The sequence below is a fragment of the Eleutherodactylus coqui genome, chromosome 5, assembly GCF_035609145.1.
Source record: "Eleutherodactylus coqui strain aEleCoq1 chromosome 5, aEleCoq1.hap1, whole genome shotgun sequence".
NCBI classification, from domain to species: domain Eukaryota; kingdom Metazoa; phylum Chordata; class Amphibia; order Anura; family Eleutherodactylidae; genus Eleutherodactylus; species Eleutherodactylus coqui.
In genome coordinates, this window is record NC_089841.1 from 161744059 (window position 1) to 161769730 (window position 25672).

Genomic DNA, 25672 nt, shown 5'->3' on the forward strand with positions numbered 1-25672 from the left:
CCCGCCTTGAAAAAAACCATCGTTGTTGTGCAAACATGTCACCACAGAGGCTTCAACACCGCCGTGAAGCTAATGCAGCTTACATGACACAGCGACAAGCTACAATTTCACTTCAGTGACCTGCTGAAGTTTGTAAATAACATGTAGCTCATATGCAAAAGCAATGTAGCAGAGCTGTGTGTGTGACATGCATGTAGCAAAGCTGTGTGGCGCATTGCACCAGCAGAAACACTGGTACTATAATTTCCCAATAATTACTAATATTTATTTATATAAAACTGAAACTTTGTGCCACAGCGAAAACCATATAATTGAGTCATGTGGTTGTGAATGTAAAATACAGACATGTTTTGTAACATGAGACAGTAATGTGATATGTCAATCATGTTTGTGATTGTACTGTACATTACATGTGGCTCTTTTATAGGAGGTAAGGGGGCTTGGAGGGGCACAATTTGGAACAAGAGTATGTAAGTTATTAGGGCCCATTCCAATGGCCGTATTATCTGTCCGTGTATTGTCTGTGCATCTCATAGACAGCACACGGCCCCATAATATTAGATGAGGTTATTCATGCAAATGATTATTCACACAGACCTACAGTCCATGTGAAAAAGATTGCTGCCTGTCCTAACCTCATCTGTTTTCACGGATGTACAATGTGCAAGGTTCATTGGGATCGGACAGCATGCGCACAAGTGTCTCTGTGCTGTCTGATGCAAGTTGTGCCCAACGTTTTGCGGTGCAGCACACATACGGTTGTGTGAATTTGGCCTTAGGGTGGACACCCACTTGCCTTTTTCCAGCGTGTTTTTTTCACGCAATATCGCTGCGTTTTTTTAATGCGATTGTCAATGGGACTTTCTAATGTTAAAAACACTTTGCAAGTTTGTGCTTTGCAATTTTTGTGCGATGCGTTTTTAACATTAGAAAGTTCCATTGACAAACGCGTGAAAAAAATGCGCAAGAAAAACGCAAGTGGTTGTCCACCCATAAACTCTTGGGCCAGCGCTGTGTTTGTAACCGTGATCTTTCTTTTTTTAAAGAATAGCAACTATTTTGAACAATATACATACTTTAATGTTAACACGTTTATGCAGGTTATATATGAGTACTTCTCATTAGCCTGCTCTTCAGTCTTGACCTGCTGTTCTGATCTTGTTTGATTCTGAAATATTTAACTACAAAGTTTAAAAAATTCTAGGAAATCAGTTTAGGAACTGTATTACAAGAACTGCGCTCCAGAGTCGTTACAATCAGCACTGTAGAGCTGCACTTTGCACTGACACTAAATTGCTGCTATTTGGCACTTGTCACTCTGAAACCTTTTTTTCCTATTTGTTGTTAGAAGTTGTAAATTATTAAGCAATTAAATAAATGTTTGGTGGAGTTCATTCCAGTTCAGTGTTTAACAATAGCCATGGTATTTTTTAATGGTGTAGAAAACTCGTATTCAAATACCTTATTAGGGAATTTAGAGTTTGGGACCTCTGTAGAGGAAACAACTACAAGGAGCATCAACAAGAGGAGAAAAGCCGGCTCCTTAAAAAAATGTATTTTACGTTAATCACAAAAAATCCCTAAAACTATAAATGATGAGTACTGTGTGATACCATGTCAGCACAGACGCGTTTTGAAAGACACTGCTTTCTTGATCACAGCCAATTGAAGATAATATTGTGTTATGTGTTTTGGAATCTACAAAGAGCATCCTTGCATTAAGGCCCATTTACACGAGCCGATGATCGTTCAAAGATCGTTAAACGACAGTTTAAATGACAGCTTTGAGCGATCATTTTGCATAAACTATTAAGTAGCTACTCAGCTACTTAATAGCAATTAAGTGTGCAAATGAAGCCTTAGCTGTAAGCAGTTAATAGCTGGAGGGCTCTTATCTGCTTTCAGTTCCATTGTTCTCCGACGGGAAACAATGCCATCAGCACTACCCATGAAGAACTCCTGATACGAAAGACGATTTTTAGGTTGGCCTGAATTTAACAATCAGCTAGCAGTGCACGAAAAGTGCACGATGGATGCGCGTTTAGACGCAACCATGATCGCTCAAATGATCGCTTTTTAGCGATTTTTGAGCGATCATCGCTCAGTGTAAATGGGCCTTTACACAGACGGCCCACTGAGTTTAATGTCCACCATGTAAACTTTCATTTAATCTGTTGTGGCGCTGCAAGAAAATGAAACACGTACTACCAAGTTTACCCACACGGAGCTGATCACTGGAGTTCTAGGGATATTTCAAGGCTGGCTTATTTTATTCCAACCATCCCCATAAAAAGGATGAGGACCTGCATCTTAAATTGTGAAGTGTAGCCTATATGTAACTGTGATTCTGCATAAGTAAGGCTGCCTTCACATCTGTTCTGATGTTCTGTCGCAGATTCGGCACAAAATACTGGAAGAAATACCGCTGCATGCAGCTCTTTTTCTTCAATAAATTGCTGGACGACTGAGCAGACACCGAATGGACCCTGTTATAGTCAAAGTTGCTTGTATTGCACAAAATGTGCAATACGGAAAGAAGATAACCCATTGATATCAATGGATTTATTCTCATTTCTTTTTTTTACATGCGCATTTCTCACATGCACAAAAAAATTGAATCTGCTCTATTTTCCTGCATATTTGCGCACCAAGAGTCCCCATAGAAGCCTATTGGAGGTGAGCAATGCACTGAGCAAACCCACCGGGAAAAGCACACACTGGGACATCATTAGGCTTTATAGCCATTTAAATGAGGATGGGAAGGTGGTGTCCTCCAACCATGTGAACACACCATGCCTGCGCAAATATGTACAGCAAAGTTCCCAGGCAAACGCGCAAATAAGCCTCATTTACTGTGTAAATACATAGCGAGGCAAGCGTGTTGGCACATAATCTCGTCTGAAGCTGCTTTTAGTGCTTTTCACTGCACTGTGGGATTCCATCTGGGGTTTCCGTTACAGGTGCCAAAAACTGCACTATGCTTGATCCCCAAGTGGACCCACTCATTGTCATTTGGTGTCCATTTGACAGTGGTTCAGTTTGTTTCCATTATATTTGGAGCATAGAATAATGTAGTTGACTGCGCTATTCCAAATATACTAAAGCCTTGTAATATGAACACAAAAGGGATATCCGTTTTTACAAATGACAATGAATGGTTCTGCTCAGGTTCTGTGCAGTTTTCGGCACCTGTAGTGGAACCCCCAGACAGAATCTTACAGTGTAGTGAAAAGCACTGAGGGAACACTCCCCTAGGGTATGTTCACACATAGTGAAAAAATCCACAATCAAAACTGCAACAAAAAACAGTGTATGGATTTTGATCTGCAGATATTTCACCCTTTCAATCAAACAATGAAGTTTGATGAAGATCCGTGGCAAACTGGTGCGGATTTTGATGCGATTTGTGATGCAGATTTTGGTGCAGATTTTCCACAGTGGAATGTCCAAACCATTTCTGCTACATGTGAAGGTATCTCTATATACATTGGTACAGTTTTAAACATACATACATACACATAGTGGCCCTTTTACATACATATAAACATACATACAATGATATACACACACATAAACATACTCACACTTCTGTCGGGCCGCCTGCAGTCTCCTACATGCCCCTGTTATTGAAGAGGGATCGGGACATCACTCTCTGCTCCCAGTCACAGGCATGCTTCCTGAGGGGAGCCATGTAACAGGAGCACTGTATTGTGATTGGCAGAGCAGCAGACTGACTACTGCTCCACCAATCAATGAGACTCAGCAGACACAGAGGGGAGAGAGAAGGAGCTTACTGCTCTACCTTTGATTTGTGCTCCTTCCTCCCTCCGGTAGTGGTGAACAGCGCAATGGGCCACTGCAGTTCATTAAAATAAAGTCGGCTGTTTCTAGTTACCTGTCAATGACAGCCGCCGTTCCTGTGCTCAGTGACCCACAATAGTCAGCCCAGAGTGTATTCAGGGGCGGTCATCCCACCAAGAAGTTTCCTGGTCGAATACATAGCCAATCTGTCCCTGCTCAAAGATGACCACTTCTCTGTCATCACGTGTGGTTTCAAAGAATGCTCAGGTTGCACAAGTCCTGTGAGCAGACCATGCTGTGGGCCTGATGTTGGTGCTGCTGCTGCAACTAGCAGTAACTAATGATGGCGCTGTCCTTTTGTTTTAATGCAACACCCTACTTGCTGTCAGTATTATTGTACTTTGTCACCACCAGAATAATGGGTGGGGACCTAAAGTGACAGCTTAGGGCTAGGGTACACCCCCAAAGGTTCCGATTGGCTGGCTGCCGGAAGGTCCCAGCAGCGTGGGGAGTGAAATTTGCCTTGGATGGAGGTTTAGGGTGAGGGTTTGTTTAAGTTTTAGGCTTACATTATTAGCTGTAAAAGGTCCAGAATGGAAGCATTTACAGCTAATAATGTAACCCTAACACTTAAACAAACCTTCACCCTAACCCTCCATCCAAGGCAACACTCACTCCCCACGCTGCTAGGACTTGGAATATCTCGGCTACCCGCTCTGCCGCTCTCCGGCTCCAGCACTGAGTGTCCTTGCTGGCGGTGGCCTCCCAGCAGTGCTCAGGGAAAAAAAATCATCCGTCAGCACTAATGTGAGGTCTGCACTGGGGAACTGTACAGCGGCGGAGCAGAGGGAAGAAGGCAGACCGCCTTACAAGTGAAAGCAGCAGGCATTATCTGTCTCTAGATCACTATTTCTTAACTCCAGTCCTCAATTACCTTCAACAGGTTGCTTTCAAGATTTTCTTACTACTCTACAGGTAATTATTGTCAGTGCCTCAGAAATTGTTACAAGTCCTCCAATCATGACCTGTTGGGGGTTCGAGGACTGGAGTTATGAAACACTGCTTTAGATGACCATTCACATCAAACATTGATAACCCTTTGCACTGTTTCCCAAGTCAAGGGGTGAAGTTCTCAGCACAAATAGTTTAATTGATGTCACAGAACTATTGGTCTTCTCATCATCAGAGTCATGGCAGGGCTCCTCTCAGACCTGGTAAGTTCATATATAATTAACTGTAGATGTAATAATATGAACAATATATTTTGGGCAATACTAAATGGAATTGGTTAAATTGCCAAAAATGTTTCAGTATAATGTTTGTAAAAAAAAGTGTACATAAGTTTAACTTTTATTTTTTTGTCTTAAGTACCAAACGATTTTTATTGCAAGAAGCATAACACATTGGCATAGTTGTATGAAGGCTTGTTTTTTGGGGGACGAGTTGTAGATTTTAACGGTACCACAATGGGGTACATATAATGTGTTGTAGAACGTTTATAACATTTTTTGGGGTCGGGAGATGGAAACCACCCCAGAAATTCTTCCATTGTTTTAGGGTTTTGCTTTTACAGTGTTTACTATTCAGTAAAATGACATGATAACTGTCTTAGGGTGCATTCACACGAGCGTGCGCGCATGTAGACATAGGTGCGCACAAAACCGCGTGAATGCAGGTCTGTGCAGAATTGCTTTCAATGGGGCCGCGGCTGCTGCCGGCAGCCCCATTGAAGCAATAGGATGCTGGCAACCCCTGCAGTGATTTTCAGGGAAGGGCTTGAAATATAAGTCCCTCCCTGAAAATCATCCTTGGTTTTTGTGAAAAAAAAAAATATATATATATACTCTCACCTCTCTGCCGCTGCCATGAAAATATTCCTTACGGGGAGTCCCTGTGTCACTGAACTCTGTGACAACACTGTCACAGTGTTCAGTGACAAGGGGACTCCCCGCGGGGAGTAAAGAATCCCCTGCCACAGCTGTGACAGCTGAAGCAGAGAATTGCCATGTTCTCCCATTACTTTCAATGGGACCAGCGCTTCTGCAGCCCAAATGAAAGCAATGGGCTGTCAGCAAGCCCTGCAGGAATTTTCGAGGAAGGGCTTTAAATATAAACCCTTCCCTGAAAATCATCCCTAGAATGTGTTAAAAAAAAAAAAATATATATATATATATATATATATATATACTCACCTCTCCACTATTGCATTTTACTAAGCCTATGACAGAAGGCTATCAGAATCTGCAGGAGGTGGAATCTAATAGGCTAAGCTCCATGGCAGGCTTCCAGCTGCCCTAGGAACCCATTGATAACTTGCAAGTGCACTGCAGGGTGCTGATGGGTGACAGAAAGAGACTTCTCCCGTTGTCTACATACATGCTGCAGTTGCTATTGATTCTGGCATATAAAGGATCAAACTTACAGGATCTGAGGTTTCTTCACTCCTAGCATTTAGAGCAGGAGCCTGGCTATCAGTACATAGCCAAATCACTGCCTTATAAACAGTTGTATGTGCAGGTTTAACACCTTAACGCTATATGATGAAAGTTTACGTCATGGCAGCGTGGTACTTAACACACCAAGAGGTAAACTTACATCATGTAGATAGTGTGGGATCAAAGCAATGCTTTATCATAGCTGCTATGGTTCAAGTCCCCTTTAGGCACATAAAAAGTGTAAAAAAAATAATAAAAACAGTGAAAAAAAAGCATGTAAAAACATGACAAGGAAAACCTTTTTGCACTCTTTCCCCTATTTGTATTAAAAAAACCTATTTTTTTTTAAAAATCCCACATATTTGGTATCATTGTATCCGTAACAACCCATACAATAAATTGAACACACTATTTATGAAAACACTATGCATGGCAAAATAATGTGGAAAAAAATGGAGGCAAAATGCTTATTTTCTTAATTTTGCCTCCCCAAAAACGCTATCAAAAGTGATAAAAAAGCCTTATGTACCCCAAATTAGTACCAATAAAAATACAGCTCGTTATGCAAAAAACAAGCCCTAAGCACTCAGTAAGATGAGCATTGATTGCGTGTATTTCTGCACGAAAAAAAAAACGAATCGCAGGTGCGGACGAAAATCCGCACCTGCCAAAGAAAGAACCTATGGGTCGCAATGGACATGGTCATGTGGATGTTCGGCCGCACACGGTGCATTTTTTTTCTGCGTGGAAATATGTGTGAATCGCTGCTTGTCTGACTGAGCCCTAACAGAGGTTCATACATGGAAAAATAAAAACGTTATTGAAATTTGAATGCAGTGATGTAGAAAAAAATTATTTCCAAAAAAAGGGTTTTTATTGTGGAAAAAGTGGAAAAACCTAGAGAAAAATAATAAGAATGTTGGTATCATCATACTGACCTGCAAAAAAAATGTAACATGCCATTTATGCTGCATAATTAACGTTGTAAAAAACCCAACAAAAAACGCAATGATAGAATTGATGTTTTCTCTCCCTGCTCTAAAAAAAATGAATAAAAGTTTTTCAATATAGTATATCTACCCAAAAATAGTGCCAATAAAAACTACAGCTCACCACGCAAAAAACAAGCCTTCATACGGCCATGTCGACAGTATTCATTGTGGATATTTTTTCTTAACTGCATACATAAAGGTTCTAATTAGAGATGAGCGAGCACACTCGGTTAAGGCAGTTACTTGAGCGAGCATCACTTTTCTCGAGTAACTGCATACTCATCCGAGCAAATGCGGGGGTACACGGGGGTGAGCGGGGGCAAGCGGGTGGGAGCAGGTATGGGTGGGGGAGAGAGAGATCTCTCCCTCCTGCTCCTCCCCGCTCCCTGCTGCCCCCCGCATTTGCTCGGACGAGTATGCAGTTACTCGAGAAGAGCGATGCTCGCTCAAGTAACTGCCTTAACTGAGCGTGCTCACTCATCTCTAGTTATAGTGTCATAAATATTTGTTTTCATGAATTTCACGATTTTCTCGTGACAAAATCGCGATCGCCTGTGTGAAACTAGCCATAACTAAATAGGATCCTTAGCCACTGGCATTAGGTGTATGCAGACACATTTTCTGGCTATTGTACTACTCTCATATTGAGAGTGTGTTCACTGTACTATTTAAAGGGGTTATACTATTAATGGCCTATCCTTAGGATAGGTCATAAATATCAGATTAGAAGGGGCCGATGCCAATCAGCAGTTCACCAGTGCTACTGCCTGCTGGAAACAACACAGCTCTGTACATTGTGTAGTGACCCAGAATGGTACTCCAAGCTCTGTCCGAATTCATTTCATCTGATATTGATCTATTCTGATGATTGGTCACAGTAGTATAAACCTGGAACCACTCTTTAAGCCAATATTGCTGTGTAATCCTTAGTTACAACATTCTAATCAAACTCTTTGCTTTACATTAGGTTAAGCACTGGAGACTTCTCCCACTGATTATTGTGCTAGGTCTCGGTAATGGTTTGCCATATGGCTATCATTTCTCAGTGATTAACTCATCGTCTTCGGTAAGTAATACCTCCTTTTTTCCATTATCCATCTATTATTCAATACAATTCCAATTAATTTACTAAATATACTGTAATAATAGCTATCCCAAGCATGGAAGCAGATTAATAAATAAATCAAGATCACAATTGAATCTATCATCATCATTACCCACCAAATAATTCTCTTTCTTTTCATCTAACTATTCATCCTTTCCCTTAGGCGTCATTTACATGAGGGTGAAACGCACTCTGTATAGGTCACGCAAAAAATCATGGCTAATAAAAAAAAATCGCACCTAAAATAATAGGACATGCGCCACTAAGATCCCGCAACTGAAATTCCCTGCTGCGTGTGGAGATAGGACCTGACCTATCTTTGGTGGGCGAGGTGCAGGAGTTTCCATAGACTCCTATGGGAGTTGGATAACAAGGGGGAGGTTGATCATTCCAATTGTTTAGTTTAAACTTCTAAACAATGGGAATAGGAGATGCAAGGAGATAAGGGGGGAGGGAGTGCTGCCCTGTCACCAAACACAGAAGCACATATGATGAGGGGACTAACAGAAGTTTGCAGTGAGACATTTAAAATAGAGGGGAGAGAAGGAATTCCTCTGCAGAGGAACCTTTCTCTCCCTGCAGGGACGAGAGATGGAGGTGAAGGAAAGCCCCCCTGCAGCGCTTCCCTTCAGTTCGCCGTCGGACATCTGCATTTTTAAACTCGTGCTTTTCCAGCGGAATCCGTGGCCTGTCCACAATGTCAACTGCGGCCGCGTGTCGGACAGCTTCCATTGAATTGGTTTCTGCTCGTGTGCATGAAGAATCACTTTTGCATTGTATCCTATGGGCGGTATTTGCTGTCGAATCTGGAGGTGGACGCCTGCTTTGGATTCCGCAATTCAAAGCTGCCCATGTGGATGAGGCCATTGTTTTCTATAGGCAACATGAGATAACAGCAAGGAAAACCTCACTGCACTTCCTGTTATCTGTCTTGGTGTCTCTGTTACTAGAGACAGACTTCATATTACATAAGGCAGTTGCTAGCAAATTAAGAAGAAGTAAAACACGTAGTAGCCAGCATTTTAGTGTGTTTCTTTGCATAAAATACAATTTTAGGTAAATAAAGTGATTTGCACTTTTCCTAGTTATCATATTGGCCATCACGTAATCAATTGTTTGCTCAAATTGCAGTGACCATTTAAAGACACAATTTACAGAACTTGTAGGAAAAACAAATTACTTTACTTTTTCACATTACAGTGGCACAATACACTTGATGGTTACAGTTCACACTGAAAAGTACAATAAGCTTCGTAGTTATACTTCAAGTAGTACAGATAAACTTGTTGGTTCCTAGTCACTACTAACACTCTCGCTGTTGGTCCCATCTGTCCACTAGTTTCACAAGACTGGAATAACAGGCTACTTACAGGTCACAGGGTAGGCAATCTTCACTTTTACCGGTGGTCACAATTCTTCTCAGTGCTGAACATTCTCACAACTCAGCCTGACTCAGCGAAATCCCTCCTCATGGCAGAAGATCCAGTACAACCTGCTCTGACTCTGAAAGTTGACTTTCTACAAGGCTGAATTGCTCCATTGTGTCTCACAGGCCTCTCAGAACTGACTTTTCCCAGAGCTGAAGATACACTGAGCAACACAGCTAAAGCGACTTTCTGCACTGGCCTTGACAACCTGTTTTTCCAAGACTGAAGGCACTCTTAACTTAGTCTGTTTCTTCATGATGATTTACAGACCTTGCTGCATGGTATCACAATGACATTTTAAGTCCTCTGGATCCAGAAAACACTTTAGGTAACCCACTGCACAGTGTTTCTTTATTCACCTCATCACTCACATTTGGCTCTAGCCCATTGTTTCTTTCATGATGGACAAGTACAGGCCTAACAGGTGCGTAGGCCAACAACAGGTTCACTAGGCACCTCACACTGTATAACCACACTCTTCACTTTGGCACCAAAGACACTTTCTTATATAATCCCTTTTGGCCCCCTAATTTTTTGCTGCCAGTCTAAATAGAACTCCTACGTCTATTCGCTTATTTCTTCGATACTCAAAAACAAGTGCTGTCTACTTCTACTAACAATCATTTTAGGAAAACCAATTAAGGCTAGGTTAACGCCACATTTGTTGATTATGTATGCTATATATGCCGGGAAAATCTACCGACATACAATATATGAGGTACATTCAAGTTCTACGTTCTCCTAATTTTTTTTTCTAAAAACTACTTATCCAAGAAATCTAAAAGTGTTATCACTTCTCAACATAATCTCCTTCTTGACGTACACATTTTTCACAACATCAACGCCATGATTGCATGGCCTCTGCGAACACTTCTTTAGGGGTCTGTTTTGCAAGAGCGACATGACTAGAAAATGTGTGACCATAGAGAACGTCCTCCATTCTTGGAAAAAGCCAAAAATTGCAAGGTCAAGAAAGTAGAGAACATGGGGAACCACTTCAAAGTAGTTGTCATGAAGAAACCCCTGGATAAGAGCTGTCCGATGAGCAGGGCATTGTCTTGATGGAAGACCACATGTGCAGTCTTTACCTGCTGATTTTACTGCAATGCTGGACGAAGCTTCTTTGTCAGTCCACCTTTACAGGATGCAGCTGTCACTGTAGTGCCTTTCGGAATACAATGAGTGAGGATTATTCCTTTGCCACCATCATTTTCTCAGCACTGGCAGTAAAGCAGAAAAAGTGGCCTTTTGACAATGTCATGCTACAGCGAAATCGTTTTAAAACATATTTTTATATATTAAATGGGAAAATGCCGATGCTAATCTTTCCTTCTTCATCCTCTCATCTATCCATAATTTTCAACAACTATTTTTTTGGACAGCAAATTGTAAATCTGTTCTTGCTTACTCCATTAAAACATGATCAGAATGCAAAACTCCCATTTATGAATGCTTCCAACATACGAGTCATATGTGTAATAGGGATGCCCCAGCAGTGAAATATCCACACTATGGTCATTAGATAATCTTCTCTTTTCTCTGGCCAGTGCATTGCCACAACACCTCAATTCATGTCCTCTGCAGTTTGTCAAAGGCTTTATCAACCAGACCTGGATAGGAAGGTATGGATCAGCTGTCCCCAAAGACACCGTCACCCTGCTGTGGTCTATTGCAATTTCAGTTTACAGCGTTGGTGGATTGCTTGGATCATTGGCAGCTGGGTACCTGAGCAGAAGGTTTGGGAAGTAAGTACTTTCTACAATTTGTGCCATGTTCAAATCAAAACCATCTAGTAGCTATATAAGATGGGAAGCAGGTCACTGTTGCAGACTAATAACTCTGCCTAAATAATATCGCCAGGTCTGCATGTTTGAATTATAAGAAACATAGAAACCCTCCCGACATGTTTTGCCAACATAGTGGCGTCCTCAGGGGTCAGGGGTTACTAGAAGAGCACCCTCCTAAATGACAGCTATTATATACCATGAGGGAGGGATTCTCCTATTTGACTGACCACACTGCATGCTGAGAGGCCAATGGAGAGAAAGCTAATGATGTAGGACAGGTCATAGTCAGTGTGTACCTTTTAGGACTTTAATAATTTTTCACTTTATTTTGTGGTGCATGTTCAGCATAAAAGCTCATACTAAGTGTGGTTTACCCAGGGCTGCAATATAGCAAGATTCTATGATTTATAGGGCATGCCCAGTTTGCAGGGATCCACACTTTGAAAAACTTTCTTGTGGCTTCAGTGCTGTGAAAAGAGATCCTACAATGCCCATTATCCAAGGAGCACCATGTGCCACTGACTGGGCTCTCAAGGCGTAGAATCCATAGATGAAGCTCTTACACTAAGTCAAAGGCAGAGACGTATGTTACACTAAGGGCAAAAACATATGCGCATTTGCGCTGATATGCTCCCTGCTACAAAGCGTATTAGCGAATGAACCAGCAATTTTTTCTGGACTATTCAAATGTTAATAATGCCTAACAGTATCATGATGCAGAAATGGAGCCATATGTTCTTCCTTATAAGAATCCTCTTTATGTTTCCACAGGAGATGGTGTCACAGACTCACTGACCTGTTGGGCATAACAGCCTCTCTGTGTCTTGGGCTTTGCAAGATTGCTGGATCCTATGAAATTATTTTTGTGGGAAGGTTTCTCTATGGCTTCACATTAGGTACATGTTAGGGCCTAGGGTTATTTCCATGTAGATTATTTACCAAAACGCGGGTTACCATGAGACTTATTATGCATCCCAGTAATAATCTTTAGTTAGCTGGTTTCATCTAGGAATGTGAATTGTGCCTGGATATTTCTACCTTAGGGCCCTTTTACATGTAACAATTATCATTCAGGTAATTGTTGGATTGTACGGAACTGAACGATAATCGTTCAGTTTTGTTAGACCAACAATTAAACAATAAACAATAATTTGTTTGCTTATCATTCATCATTCATTTTATGCAAGCATAAAAACCTGATGATGATCGACACATGTAAACAGGCAGTTGTTCAGCTATGAACGACTTCCTGTTTACTCTGAATGGAGGCGTGTGGCTAGAAGAGATCTCCGGAGTCCTCCACCTCCACTTGGTAATGGATATCGTTCCTGTGTGAAGGGACAAGAGCTGTCTTTGGGACAACTGTCGGTCACTTAAGTGCTCAACAGTCCTCCCGTGTGAAAGGACCCTTATACAAGTCTTTGTCAATTATAACATAGTAAGGCTAAGGAAAGACATAAGTCAATCTAATCTAGCCTATTTTTCTGCAATGTAGATCCAGATGAAGGAAAAAAATATCCATGAGGCAGGAGCCAATATTACCTCATCTCAGAAAAAGAAATTCCCTCATGACTTCAAATCTGGCCATCAGAATAAATGACTGGATCAATGACCCATCTCCAGTAAATTTGTAACGAAAGCTTGTAATATTATTATTAAGAGTTCCATGGTCTAACTGCTCTTACAGTAAGGAAACCTCTATTTTGGGGTAGAAACCTTCTTTTATTTAGCTGTAGAGGATGTCTTATCCAGACATAGTTACAGGGAAGTTTTTTAATTAAACCATAAGGCCCAGTATCAGAAAAGCCTATTACAGGCTTATTTATGGCCCCCTGATGTGGAGCTTATTTATGGCCCCCTGATGTGGAAAGTGTCCAGGCCTGACGACAGGTCTACTAATCCAAACTCAGAGCATTATAGGGTTCTATGATACCCTGAGTTAAGGTCAGTAGACCAATGGTCGGGCCGGAACAGTCATTCGTATTAGGGGCGCATAAATGAGCCCATAATGTGAAACTGTCTTTAACCACAGAACTGCCATCCTACAGATACAACAGCTGTTTATTTTTCAGCAGGTTTGGCAATTAACATATATGTTCAGTATCTTGGAGAGATCTCTCCCACTAAACTTCGAGGCTTCGTCAACACTACAGCCCCAATCTTCGTAACCACAGGAAAGCTCTTTGGTCAAATTGTTGGACTCAGGTAAGAGCTAGAATAAACTATAATCTAAAACATAATTAGAATATAATCTAATGGGCTCAGTCTATCTGCTCAGTATCTGGTGCTACAATTGTCCTGTCCCTGAACAATATATAGTATGCTTGTCACTTTCACTCAAAAGGGTAGACTTCTATGTTAAGCTTTAATTAAATAAATCAGCAGGGGGCTCAATTTATATTTTTACTATGGAGTCCTGTTTCCTCTATGTATGCCACTGCTGAGGCTAAACAGTTGAGGTATTTGAAAACTGTTCTTGTGTTACTTTACAAAGTCAAGTGGAGCACCCCTAACCCTGAGGTTTTTATGACAAAGCATTGTCCATTTAAACTCTACCCAGTGTGGCTTTTAAGGGCTCAGTCAGACGAGCGTTGTTTTCTGAGCACGTATGTGCGCAAAAGAAAACACTCCACGCATGTTAAAAATGTGAATGACTGAAGCTCCATGCCCATTGCTTTCAATGGGGCCGACACTACTGCAGCTAGCCCCATTGAAAGCAATGGGATGCAGGCAACCCCCACAGTGATTTGGGGGGAAGGGCTTGAAATATAAGCCCTTCTCTGAAAATCATCCCTAGCTGCTGTAAAAAATAATAAAAATATATACCCTGTTTCCCCAAAATAAGACAGTGTCTTATATTATTTTTTGCTACCAAAGATGCACTAGGTCTTATTTTCAGGGGATGCCTTATTTTTCCATGAAGAAGATTTCACTTTTATTGTTGAACAAAAAAATGAACATTTATTATATACTGTAGAGTAGTTGTCATCACAAACCAGCATAACCAGACAAACTGTGAATCCTATCAAGAATTTCTTGCTACTACCATTATTTCCATGTACAACAATTTATAGTAGATTTACCGATTCCGATATTTCTAAACACAAAGCAAGATTTATTCAGTGACAGTCATGTCATCATCTTCTGGAACATCATCATAACAATCCAAACCCTGAATTTCCTGGTGAATTTCTTGTGACTCCATTTCTTTCAGAATCATTGGCCCAAATCTCTCATGTCTAGCAATAGCACTGTGCTTAAATAAGTACTTCTTGTCTTGTCTGACTCACACACAGGGCCACAGAAAATAAGGGCTGTAAAGTACCTGACTCCCACACACTGTCTGGGGACTGTAACGATCACCCACAGCAGTTCCTGGACCACTTGTACAGCAGAGACGGTATTGCCGCTTCCAGACACCAGGGGGAGCTCATCACAGCAGACTCACATAGCAGGGACAGAGCTAGGTCTTACTTTCGGAAGGGGGGGGAGGGCAGCTAATCACAGGCAGTGCTCAGCCATTCATTGAATGACAGCTGAGCGCTGACTGTGATTGGTCACAGCGCTCAGCCAATCAGAGGCAGTGCTCAGCCATTTATTGAATTCAACCGTGGCAGAAGGTGATGTATATATTTTTTTATTTTTTACAGCAGCTAGGGATGAATTTCAGAGAAGGGTTTATATTTCAAGCCCTTCCCCGAAAAACACTGTGGTGGTTGCCTGCATCCCATTGCTTTCAATGGGGCATCTGCAGCGCCGGCCCCATTGAAAGCAATGGGAGAACATTGTGATCATTTGCCACAGCTGTGACAGCTGTGGAAGAGGAGTCTTTCATCCTCGTGGGGGAGTCCTATTATGACTGAACACTGTGACAGTGCTGTGACAGTGTTCAGTGATCAGGGGACTCCTTCCCGGCACACGGATGTCCTATCTTTTGCAGGTGCAAGTATTTTGTGCCTGTAAAAGACAGACATCTGAACACATCATAAGGAACTAATGGTTCTATCAGACGTTTTTTTTTTTGTGCACATAGGCAGGCGCAAAGAAACGCTCGACTGACTTCACCCTAATATTGGATTAATTTAGCAAATTCACATTTCTGCTTTTCAACATTTTTGTCCATAACAGTATTATTCTTCCATAGCACATGATTTGCTGACGACCTTTCTTGCCTTGCTGTGAGCAGTTTCCCCATGGGCTAACATAAAATATATTTGGTAACAATGTAGTTTAACTTGACTTTTTAGCTATATTACCATATTTATTACTTATTTGTTATTATTCTCTTTCAGAGAAGTTCTGGGGACAGAGACATTGTGGCCCTTAATGCTATCACTTTGTGGTTTTACAGAACTGCTACATTTCATACTAATGAACTTTTACCCAGAGACTCCTCCGTATCTGATATTAGTAAAGAAAGACCAGGATCGCTCTTTAAAAGGTAAATTACCATGATAATTATAGATGCATACTTAAATCTTCAAAACAAATACTGGTGCAAATATTGTCATAGATGAGGAGTCTTTAGCATGCATAAGGCCCAGTGCCCACGGCTGTGACGGGCTCCGCAAGCGGACTTCCGCAGCAGAGTCCGTCACGGCGCCCTCCCAAAGACCCCATACTCACCTCCGGATCCGCTGCAACGATGTCCCGGCGCATGACAGTACAGCGGATGACGCGCCAGCTGCGACATATAACGCGGGTGTTGGTGGACGGGGAAGCGTCTTCACGCTATCTTCCGCTATGCCAAAGCGGAAGATAACATGACAGATGGCTTCCATTGACTGCAATGGAAGCCGTCCACACGTATGCCCGCGGCAAATAGAACATGCCGCGGGTGATTACGGCTGATTTCACAGGGCTGAATTCCACGGTGGACCTACACACTGTGACTTATTTGGCATGAACTGTTATTTGTAAGACCACCTTCATAAAAAGATGTATATTTCTTGACGATTAACTCCTTGAGGACAATTCTATTTTTTTCAGTTTCATTTTTTTATCCTCGCCTCCGAAGAGCCATTAGCCACCTATCACTCTGGTAGAATATTTCCCCATTCTTCACCTGAAATCTGTGCCAGAATTTGCACGGCTCCATGCAGATTTTGATGTTTAATTGAAATGGCTTAAATCAGCTAGAAATCATGCATCAAAATCTACAGTTAGCCTTGTAGATTTTGATGCAAAATTCCGCTGAAATATTCCACCTGTGTGAAAGGTCCTTTTACTGTTATGCTTTTCCATACACATTGATGTATGATTGTTACTTTCGTGCAGGCTGTGAGAACAATGACCTACACGAGCGCAACCTAAATAAGGCTGAACGGAAACAGTATGTTTCATGAACAGACACCGTGCACACTAAAACATAAACCAAGCAACAACAACACAGACAATGACAACAGGCAGCAAAATACTTACCAAATGTACTAATGCACAAGCAGATTATAAAATAAATAAGTGGAAGGTATTGGTTTGTATTTTGGTCAAAACACATAAGCTCACAAGCATACGTCAAGGGTCCTCATTTTCTTGAGAGTCCCTACTCTAACAATACAACTAAACCACAGAAAGGGAACCCTGCCTACAAGTGGGGTGATTGTCCCAATAAGGACAACACCAAACTGGAACCTAGGGATACCTGGCTTGCCCTAAATGATAGTAGGCAAGAACATTAGACAAGGACATAACCCATAACAAATGTATGCACACCTACAACACAGGGGAATTCAAATATAGGACATGATTCATGCTAGGAGTGTGCACAACTACTGATGGACAGACAAAACAAAGCCCTACAGTCCACCTACCAACAGACAAAGAGGAATGAATAAGACAAGGCTCGGGCATCCACCCACCAAGGAACAGGTAGGATAAACAAACCAGGCTTTTGTCTACTAACGGAAGGGGGGATCAGACATAGGACGAAGTTCCGATACGGGACATAAGATAAAAAACAAACGCATGCATGCAGACTACAAACCAGGTGGACACAACTAGTCATAACATGAAACAAAAATCTGCACAGTATACATCCTAACACCTGGGTTTAGTTAGGAGATGTTGAGGTATAGTGACCAGCACTCTCTAGCAAGAATGGCTGTTATTTATGTGCACAGATTAATGGTGATTGGCTGGCTGGAGAACTCCACACCATCAGCCAGCCAAATCAACCACACCTGCAGGAGTGTACTACTGGAAGCCCATAGAATTACAGGTCCCAGGAGCACAATGTGACATCGAGACCTTGCTTTTTGCAGGATGAGCTGTATTATTTGAAGGAAACCATTTACAGTAGCATATAATATATGGAAAAATGTACAAAAAAATTATTTGTATTTAGCTATGCACAGGATTTGGGGACCTGGAAACTATCAATCTGAGATGGATCAAATTTTGGCAGAGCAGGAGATGCGCAAGAAGTCTAAGATCCTGAGTGTCATAGAGCTGGTGAAAGAACCATCCCTACGTTGGCAGTTCTACATTGTGATTGTTATTACATTTACTCTTCAGATGTCTGGCATCAGTGCAGTTAAGTAATTTCTCTACACAGTCAACATAACCATGGGGTCAGAAGACTTAGCGAATGTCTCCATGTTCAAATAATGATTGGAACCATTTTTTTAAGGCGATATCTATTCAAATAGATCTTTTGAAATTGTTAAACACAAGTGCAAAGATCTCTAGAAATGACAAAGTGGGAAAAAAATCATAACCAGCAGACAGGTAGAGCAACTACTGAAGTAACATTAACTTCATTTAAATATTTTAACGCTTTCCTTTCCAAGGCACACATCTTAGAGGGAACACTATACATGTACAGTAGCACTGTACTGTAATGCAGAGAGGCGCTACTAGGGAGACAATAGGTGCATGTACTTCACTAATACAGGGGATTACCAGTGAATGCCCACTGCAAATCTGCATTGTCTGTGGCATTATACTGAATGTAGTTTCTAATTTTGGTAATTCAGGAAAGACCACTGTATGTTGAACATATTACAAGGCCTTTGTAACTTGAGATACCGGTGTATTCATTTATTTTTTTTCTCCTTAAATTTTTTTCCAGATTTTCTATTATGCGAACAGTGTTTTCCTCACTGCTGGATTGCCCCCAGAGAAAATTCCCTATATTTCTCTAGGAATAGGATGTTTTGAGCTGATGGCTGTCTTGTTATGTGTGAGTATTTCAAAAGAAACGTATTCATTCACCTTTTAATCACTACAAAAACTGGCAATATTGTAAGAAGCTAATTCGAGTACAAACTGTTTAGATCCACTATTTATAACAATAGAAGGCCATACATAAACTAGTATAATGAGGACCATTCCAGCCCAAAGTGAGTGGCTGCTGCGTAAGTACTTGGGCTTAAGCAAATGATCAGACTGAAAGAAATCATTGTGGAATCATGTGAGATAATTACTGACAAGCAATCCTTGTGACATGATGTTTTATGATACTTTATAGTGGCATATAAGATCACATAGTTGGATGCCAGATTTTGGTATTCAGGGCTATAACATAGTATAGCAAAGTACTTTGATTTATTGTATACTAAAGGGCAAAAGTTATATGAGATTATGAAATAGTAGTGTGCTAGGGTTAGAAAATCCCTTCACTTAGAATTTTTTAAAAGTTTTTCAGTACATTATATGGTACAATAAATAGTACCATTGAAAAATACAACTCGTCTCGCAAAAAACAAGCCCTCATACAGCTACGTCAATAGGTAAATAAAGGAGTTACCATTTTTTAAAAGGGAGGAGGAAAAAATGAAAATAGGGGAAAAAAAGGGCCACGTCATTAAGGGGTTAAACTCAGCGTTCTGTTCATAATTATTTCCCTACCATTCAGCAAATTACATTTGGTTTTCTGTTTGCAGAGTGTACTGATAGAGCGCTACGGAAGAAAAGTCCTTCTGCTTGGAAGTTATGGGTTCATGGCTACTATGCTAGGTGGTCTCACAGTCACTCTGTCACTTCAGGTAATAAAACTTATCTTTATGTCCATCCATCATAACTGATCTCTGTCCCCATCCCATTTCCCTAAAGATATTAGGGATAAGCACAATTAAACAATGTATGTTCTCTCTTTACTCCAGGGCTGGGCTCATTGGATTCCATATTGCAGTGCTGTGTTCATTTTTTTGTTCATCTTTTTCTATGGCACGGGTCCAGGTATTTATTCACCTTGTGAAAAATGTAAAGTAGCATTCAAATGTTCTTAAGTTTTGTCCAGGTAAGTACACAAAAAATGGTACCCATTCTCATACTTTATTTTAGTGTAAATATACTAATTTGCAAAAAAAATTATAAATGTTAAAAAAATCATTTTTTTTTTAGCTTTTTACCCCCAATAAAACTAAAAAATGGGAAAAAAATCTGTGAAAAAGATATTTGAAAAATAGCCCTATATGTCACAGAAAAAAATGCAGTAAAATAATATTGGTAACTGAAGGAAAAAAATAGGGCAGTAACACCACCACATGGGTAAAATCCCTAAAAAGTGTCTGATCATTTAGGTACAAAACAGTCTGGTCCTTAAGGGGTTAAGGAAAGACACATCTGTACTTTAGATTATTATTACACTGTGAGGCCTCAGTCAGATGGGCGATTTTTCGCGCGATTTTTTAAAACCATTGCTTTGCAATGGTATCGGACACATGAGCGCTTTTTATGCGCTCGTCCGATAAATTATAGAGCAGAAATCGCAGATCGCACCTATCTGCGATCTGCGATTCCTGTTCTCTTCTCTATATGCGCTCAATGGGGCCGGCGGCAGCAGCGCCGACCCCATTGAGAACATATAGAAGACAAATCATTCTTCTCTGCCACAGCTGTAACAGCTGTGGCAGAGAAGAACGATGTTTGCCCATTGAATTCAATAGAGCCGGCAATACAGCCGGCTCCATTGAAAGCAATGGGCTGCCGGAAAGCTGCCCCTGATTGGCTCAGCCTGAGCCAATCAGAAGCAGGTCTCACTCACACCCATTCATGAATTCATGAATGGGTGTGAGTGAGACCTGCCTCTGATTGGCTCAGCGCTGAGCCAATCAGGGGCAGCTTTGAGTCACACCCCCTTCACACCCACTGCAGGCCAGCCGCGGTGAACTCCGGCTGCCGGGACAAGGTGAGTATATATATTTTTTTTATTTTAACACATTTCTGGATGAATTACAGGGAAGGGCTTATATATTTAAGCTCTTCCCGACAATTCATCCCGCGCACGCCCGCAGCGCATTGCTTTCAATGGAGCCGGCTGTATTGCCGGCTCTATTGAATGCAATGCGCTGGACAGCTCCGGCCCATTTCTAATGAAACGCGGCTAGGAGCAGATTTTCGGGCGATTTTTGGGCCCCGGTCACGCGATTTGCGGATGCGCATCCGTCATGCGATCCGCAAATCGCGTGGAAAAACGCCCGTGTGACTAAGGCCTGATTTGTGCTGTCTTATTTTCCATTGGTAATATAATTGGATACAGCCCTAATTGAGCTTTCTCCCAATTTTCTACTTATATCCCTGTATATTATGTAACTTGTGCTGCTCAGGCACTTGTTGAGGTCTGGTGATATTCTGGGCCTACAGATGCAGCAAGGTTTAACTGGAGTCTCATTTTGTCTTTACTCCATAGGGACATTAACTATTGCCATCGTTATTGAACTCTGTGGCCACTCTTCCCGTGCGGCAATGTTTGTGATTATTACTTGCCTCAACTGGATCGGACTCTATGTGATAGGGATGGTATTCCCGTATGTGGAGGTGAGTATGAACTTTTTAGACACCACTAACAGCGCAAACACTATGCAGTTCTATGGAAGTCTATATATTCAGCTTTACGGAAGTCTATATACAGTCTATGGATCCACTTCTAGTTCTGATCTTAACCCTTTCCAATCCAATTTGTATTCTGGTTTTCCTAGGGGGCTTACTGTTTTTCTGCCATTATACAACAGCGCTATCTGCTGACTACAGCCAGTACTGCATGAGGTGACACATTGGATAGGCTCCGACAGCAGAGAGGCTGGCAATATACAGTAAGAGAACCCCGACGGATGTCTTCCAACATCTGAACTGTACAGCCCTAAATCATAATGTCTTCAGAGGTCAGATAGTGGATTGGAAAGGGTTAAAGAAATGTAAAAAACCTGCACTGTTTGGAAGGGCATTTACCGTGGCCATAAAACTAATATATAACAAGATACTAAGGCCTCATGCCCACAGCTGGGTCGGATTCCGACTGCGAGATTCATGCAGCAGGATGTGACCCATGCCCCGGCATTCACCTCCTACTTACCTGTCCGGCGTCTTCTCTCTCTCCGCTCTGTGATGTGTCGGCTGACGCACAGCTGCTCGTGCGCAAATCAGAGCCGGCGTGTCAGCGGTGACGTTTCTGTGTGAGCCTCTGCGAGGCCTGCACAGAAATAGGACATGCCACGTTTTTAATACCGCGTGAGTTTTCATGTGATCAAATCGTGGCTGTCAGCTTAGAACCAATGAGTTTCTATAAAAGTGTTCACATGAACAATTTTTAGACTCACAAAATACTCGCACTGCCAAAGATAGGACATGTGAGTGCAACTCGCATCTAAGGTCCGTGGTGCGCGCAAAGATTTTTGTTACCAATAGCAACCAATCACAGCTCAGCTTTCACTTGTTATACTGCTGAGGTTAAATGAAAGCTGCGCTGTGATTGGTTGCTATGGGCAACACAGATTTCCTTTTGGACAGCTTTCATAAGAGTGGGTGCTGGGCTAATTTCTGTGTGGTACATAGTGGCTTAGTGCTGGTGGGAAGCTGTGTGATAGTTGGAGCAGAGGAGGAGGTTGTTTGTGTAAGATATTATTATTTGAGAAGCAGGAGGTCTGTGAAATAGATTACTATGAGAGGAGGAGGAGGTCGTCTGTGTAATAAATTAGTGTGTGATGAGGAGGAGGTCGTCTGTGTTAGATAAGACTGTGAAATAAAAACCATCTGCTCAAGTACAATTCCGGCATTCCCCTCTCCTCCCCCCCAGTGGTAGTGGGGCTGTCTTATCCCCTCAAATTTGTCCCCATGGGATGAGTTATATATGTACCAAGTTTGGTTGAAATTGCTCCAGGCGTTCATAAGTTATGGTGGCACATACACACATACATATATACATCCTATTTTATATATAAAGATTAGTAGTTACAGCTTAGGCAAAAGTTGACCATGCACTTTAGATATCTTTTTGTTGGACACTCGTTCAGGCAGCAGCTTTTCATCCTAACTTCACCATAAACACGCATGCTCGATTCGGCTGAGCATGTTGGTTTCTAAATGGGGGAGGCACAAGCTGCTGTCAGACACCTCTGGCAATGGCCTATTTCCTGCAAGAGGAATGGATCAGACAGGCTGAAATTCAGTATTCCTGATTCTTCTTTCCATAGATATTTGCTATCAAGTGAGATGCCCTTATACATTACATAGTTGACTTTTACCTAATATATATGGCCAGCTAGTGGATCTCCATTTTATTGTAACTGGGTAAATTGGGTTCTAGGTCCATCCTTCATTGCTCTCACTTTATTTCTCTCCTTTTCAGGCTGCTCTTGGCCATTATTGTTTCCTCATCTTTGTGGCCAGTATTGTTTGCTCAGGAACGTTCCTGTTTTTCTTCCTTCCGGAGACAAAGGGGAAGACATTACAGCAAATCACGGCAGAATTCAACAGGCTGAATTTTAAACATAAGAAGTTACCTATGGAGTTTTCCACCAGCCTATGATGAACTGTTAAGGGCCGTGTCACTAGAGTGGACTTACCTGCTCTATGTACTTGCTGCATTGAAGATGAAATAGAATGTGCATAGAGGCAATGTAAATGTTACCCTGCATGCTTTGAGAACGCTATATGCTCTGGATCCTCTGGAATAACATTGGGGTAATGGGCTGAATTAGATGGACATATGTCTTGTTTTTCAGGCTTACACTCTGTTACTATATATACTATATGACACATTTCTGTTCTAAAGTGACATAGACCTAGTATATATACTGCTTGCAATGTGTATATGTATCCAGCATGTAATCATCTCTTCCCCATTATGTCAGAGTGCATATTCTTGGGTTATCCTGTATGTAGTGTTCTCAGAGTATAATTGGAAGATGAAGGGATTTATTTTAATATGAGCTTTGTAGAGAAGCTCCCGCTATTGTACTGCTGTCCAGCATATAGGACTGATCGCTCTCCCTCCTCCTAGAACATTCAGATCTGTCAGATCTCCTATGCTGCCCTACAGAAGGAATTGGGTTAAAATTACTCTATATTCAGTGCTCCTGCACAAAGCTTAAGGCAGATTTATTGTTCTGCAGGGGATATTAAAAATAAAAGTTTAAATAGAAAATAATTTGTTTTAATTTTACTTCTCATTCTACAAGAGAGTGGAATAATAGCGACCAGTGACATTAGTAACCTATATGTACAGTATACTGCCACATGCAGGCAGGCATAAAGAAATTAAGCTTTCAAGATCTTAACCTGCCTTTAATAAGGCCTCATGTCCACGGGCACACACGGTTTCCAAGTGTGGAATCCTGTAGCGGTTTCCACCTGTGCCAGCAGCCATGAGGCCTAAAAAACATTTTCTTACCTGTCCGGAGCCGGTTTGGGTCTTCTTCGTCCACGGACAGATCTTCTTTCTTCTGCACTGCGGATGCACAGTACAATTTTTTTTTCAACTCCTGTTTTCCTGCAAATCCGCGTCACGTCCACAGTGTCAGCTACGGGTGTGCCGTGGATCGGACGGCTTCCATTGACTTCAATGGAAGCCGTCTGTGCGGGAATCCGCATGCTTTTAATTGGTTTGCATCACTATGGGTGGCTTGTTTTGTGGATTCCCACGCGGGTTCTGCAAATCGAATCCACCTGTGGACATTGGGCCTTACAATCACAAACAGCATACTAAAATGTATATTCAGTTGTGGGCAAAAGTTCTAGGAATCCAATGTATAAGCTAAAAATCTCATATTCTTGTATGATCTGTTCATAATGTGACAGCAGTAATATCCTTATTGGTTGTCAACAGACTTCCCAATAATGTGAAAAACTCAGTTTGAGGGTTGTTTTCATGGCCGGCTGATATACGATTCAATTTAAACAGTCTCCCTTTCCTCCCACTCACAGTCTCTGCCTCTCTCCTCCACTCCTGCATTTGCAATGGGAGGGGGCGGGCCGGGAACGGAGCTAAGCTCCGCTCTGTCCCGCCCACTCCCATTGCTGGCTATGGACAAGGGTCAGGGAGGGAGCGGGAGCTTAGCTCCACCCCATCCCGCCCACTTCAATTGGAAACTGTTCGAAGAGGAGGAGACAAGCAGAGAGTCGGAAAGTGGGAGGGACAGAGTATATCAGCCGGGCGTGAAAACCCAGCCGATATACACACATCTGAATAAGCCCTGAGTTATATGAAAACTTATGCAAAGGAATAAAAAAGGAGATGTGTCCATAACAAGCAATCAGGTTGGTACTTTAACCCTGTGGGGGGTCAAACTGAGACCGTTGAGCTAATGCTGTCTGCTTCCAAATTGGTCTTTAGGGGTGAGTACTCAGACGACACAAATGGACAGCCACATGCACGATGGGAATGCCATGAGTGAAGTGAAAGTTTATTCAAAGTTACAGATGATATAGGAAAGGTTTGCTGACGTATTGATTTGATTACTGTGCATGCCCAAGGCTACATAACATCTGCAAATTTTAATTAGCAATACACATCTTTCAAAGAAATCTCCTACATAAACAATACATCAATGTCCGGTGACAACTGTATCAAAACAAAATGTTCCTGGACGCTTCTTACTAGACGGGAGTGAGCTTTCTCAAGGAAAGAAGGCATGGGAGAGAGAAAGCTGATAAGGCATATGTGAACATATTCAAGGTCATTATTATAATTGGGATCTAACATCTTTCTAGGTAAAAGGTGAAATTTAATACAGATGCATGTATTAAAGCAAAACAAGCAAAGAGATACAAAATGGAGTCGCTGTAGTCTATTATTAAAGCGTCGGCCCTTACACGTATAAGCTTAAACCTTTAGCAGAAGAAGACGCAAATTATAAACACATAAGTATTCTGTGAAATACACTTATCAATTTAAAGGCATAAACGT

At 41.6% G+C, this 25672-nt stretch overlaps 2 protein-coding genes across 3 annotated transcripts in view; one reads left to right on the forward strand and one right to left on the reverse strand.

The window, feature by feature from the left end:
• The window catches only part of DERL3 (derlin 3), a 154946-nt gene extending 151276 nt beyond the window's left edge, over positions 1-3670 (reverse strand). The window contains exon 1 of one of the 2 annotated variants that reach the window (XM_066603543.1): positions 3585-3670. The gene's annotated coding sequence lies outside the window, so the exon portion shown is untranslated. The remainder of the gene's footprint in view (positions 1-3584) is intronic. The other variant, XM_066603542.1, reaches the window with a different exon arrangement.
• Positions 3671-4414: 744 nt separating this feature from the next.
• LOC136627981 (solute carrier family 2, facilitated glucose transporter member 9-like) lies at positions 4415-23916 on the forward strand. Its single transcript, XM_066603539.1, has 12 exons — positions 4415-5015; positions 8196-8294; positions 11345-11505; positions 12319-12443; positions 13623-13752; positions 15840-15988; positions 17891-18078; positions 18617-18727; positions 19431-19532; positions 19650-19725; positions 21179-21306; positions 23114-23916. Exons 1-12 carry the CDS (start codon positions 4992-4994, stop codon positions 23291-23293), a joined length of 1473 nt encoding a protein of 490 aa, XP_066459636.1. The 5' UTR covers positions 4415-4991; the 3' UTR covers positions 23294-23916.
• Positions 23917-25672: the final 1756 nt, after the last annotated feature.

Excerpts from the sequence above, each read along its gene's own strand:
- LOC136627981 (XM_066603539.1), top strand. The coding sequence starts at position 4,992 with ATGGCAGGGCTCCTCTCAGACCTG. Across the intron at positions 8,295-11,344 it reads TGATTAACTCATCGTCTTCG|TTTGTCAAAGGCTTTATCAA; the intron begins GTAAGTAATACC and ends TGTCCTCTGCAG. Across the intron at positions 19,533-19,649 it reads CAGTCACTCTGTCACTTCAG|GGCTGGGCTCATTGGATTCC; the intron begins GTAATAAAACTT and ends TCTTTACTCCAG.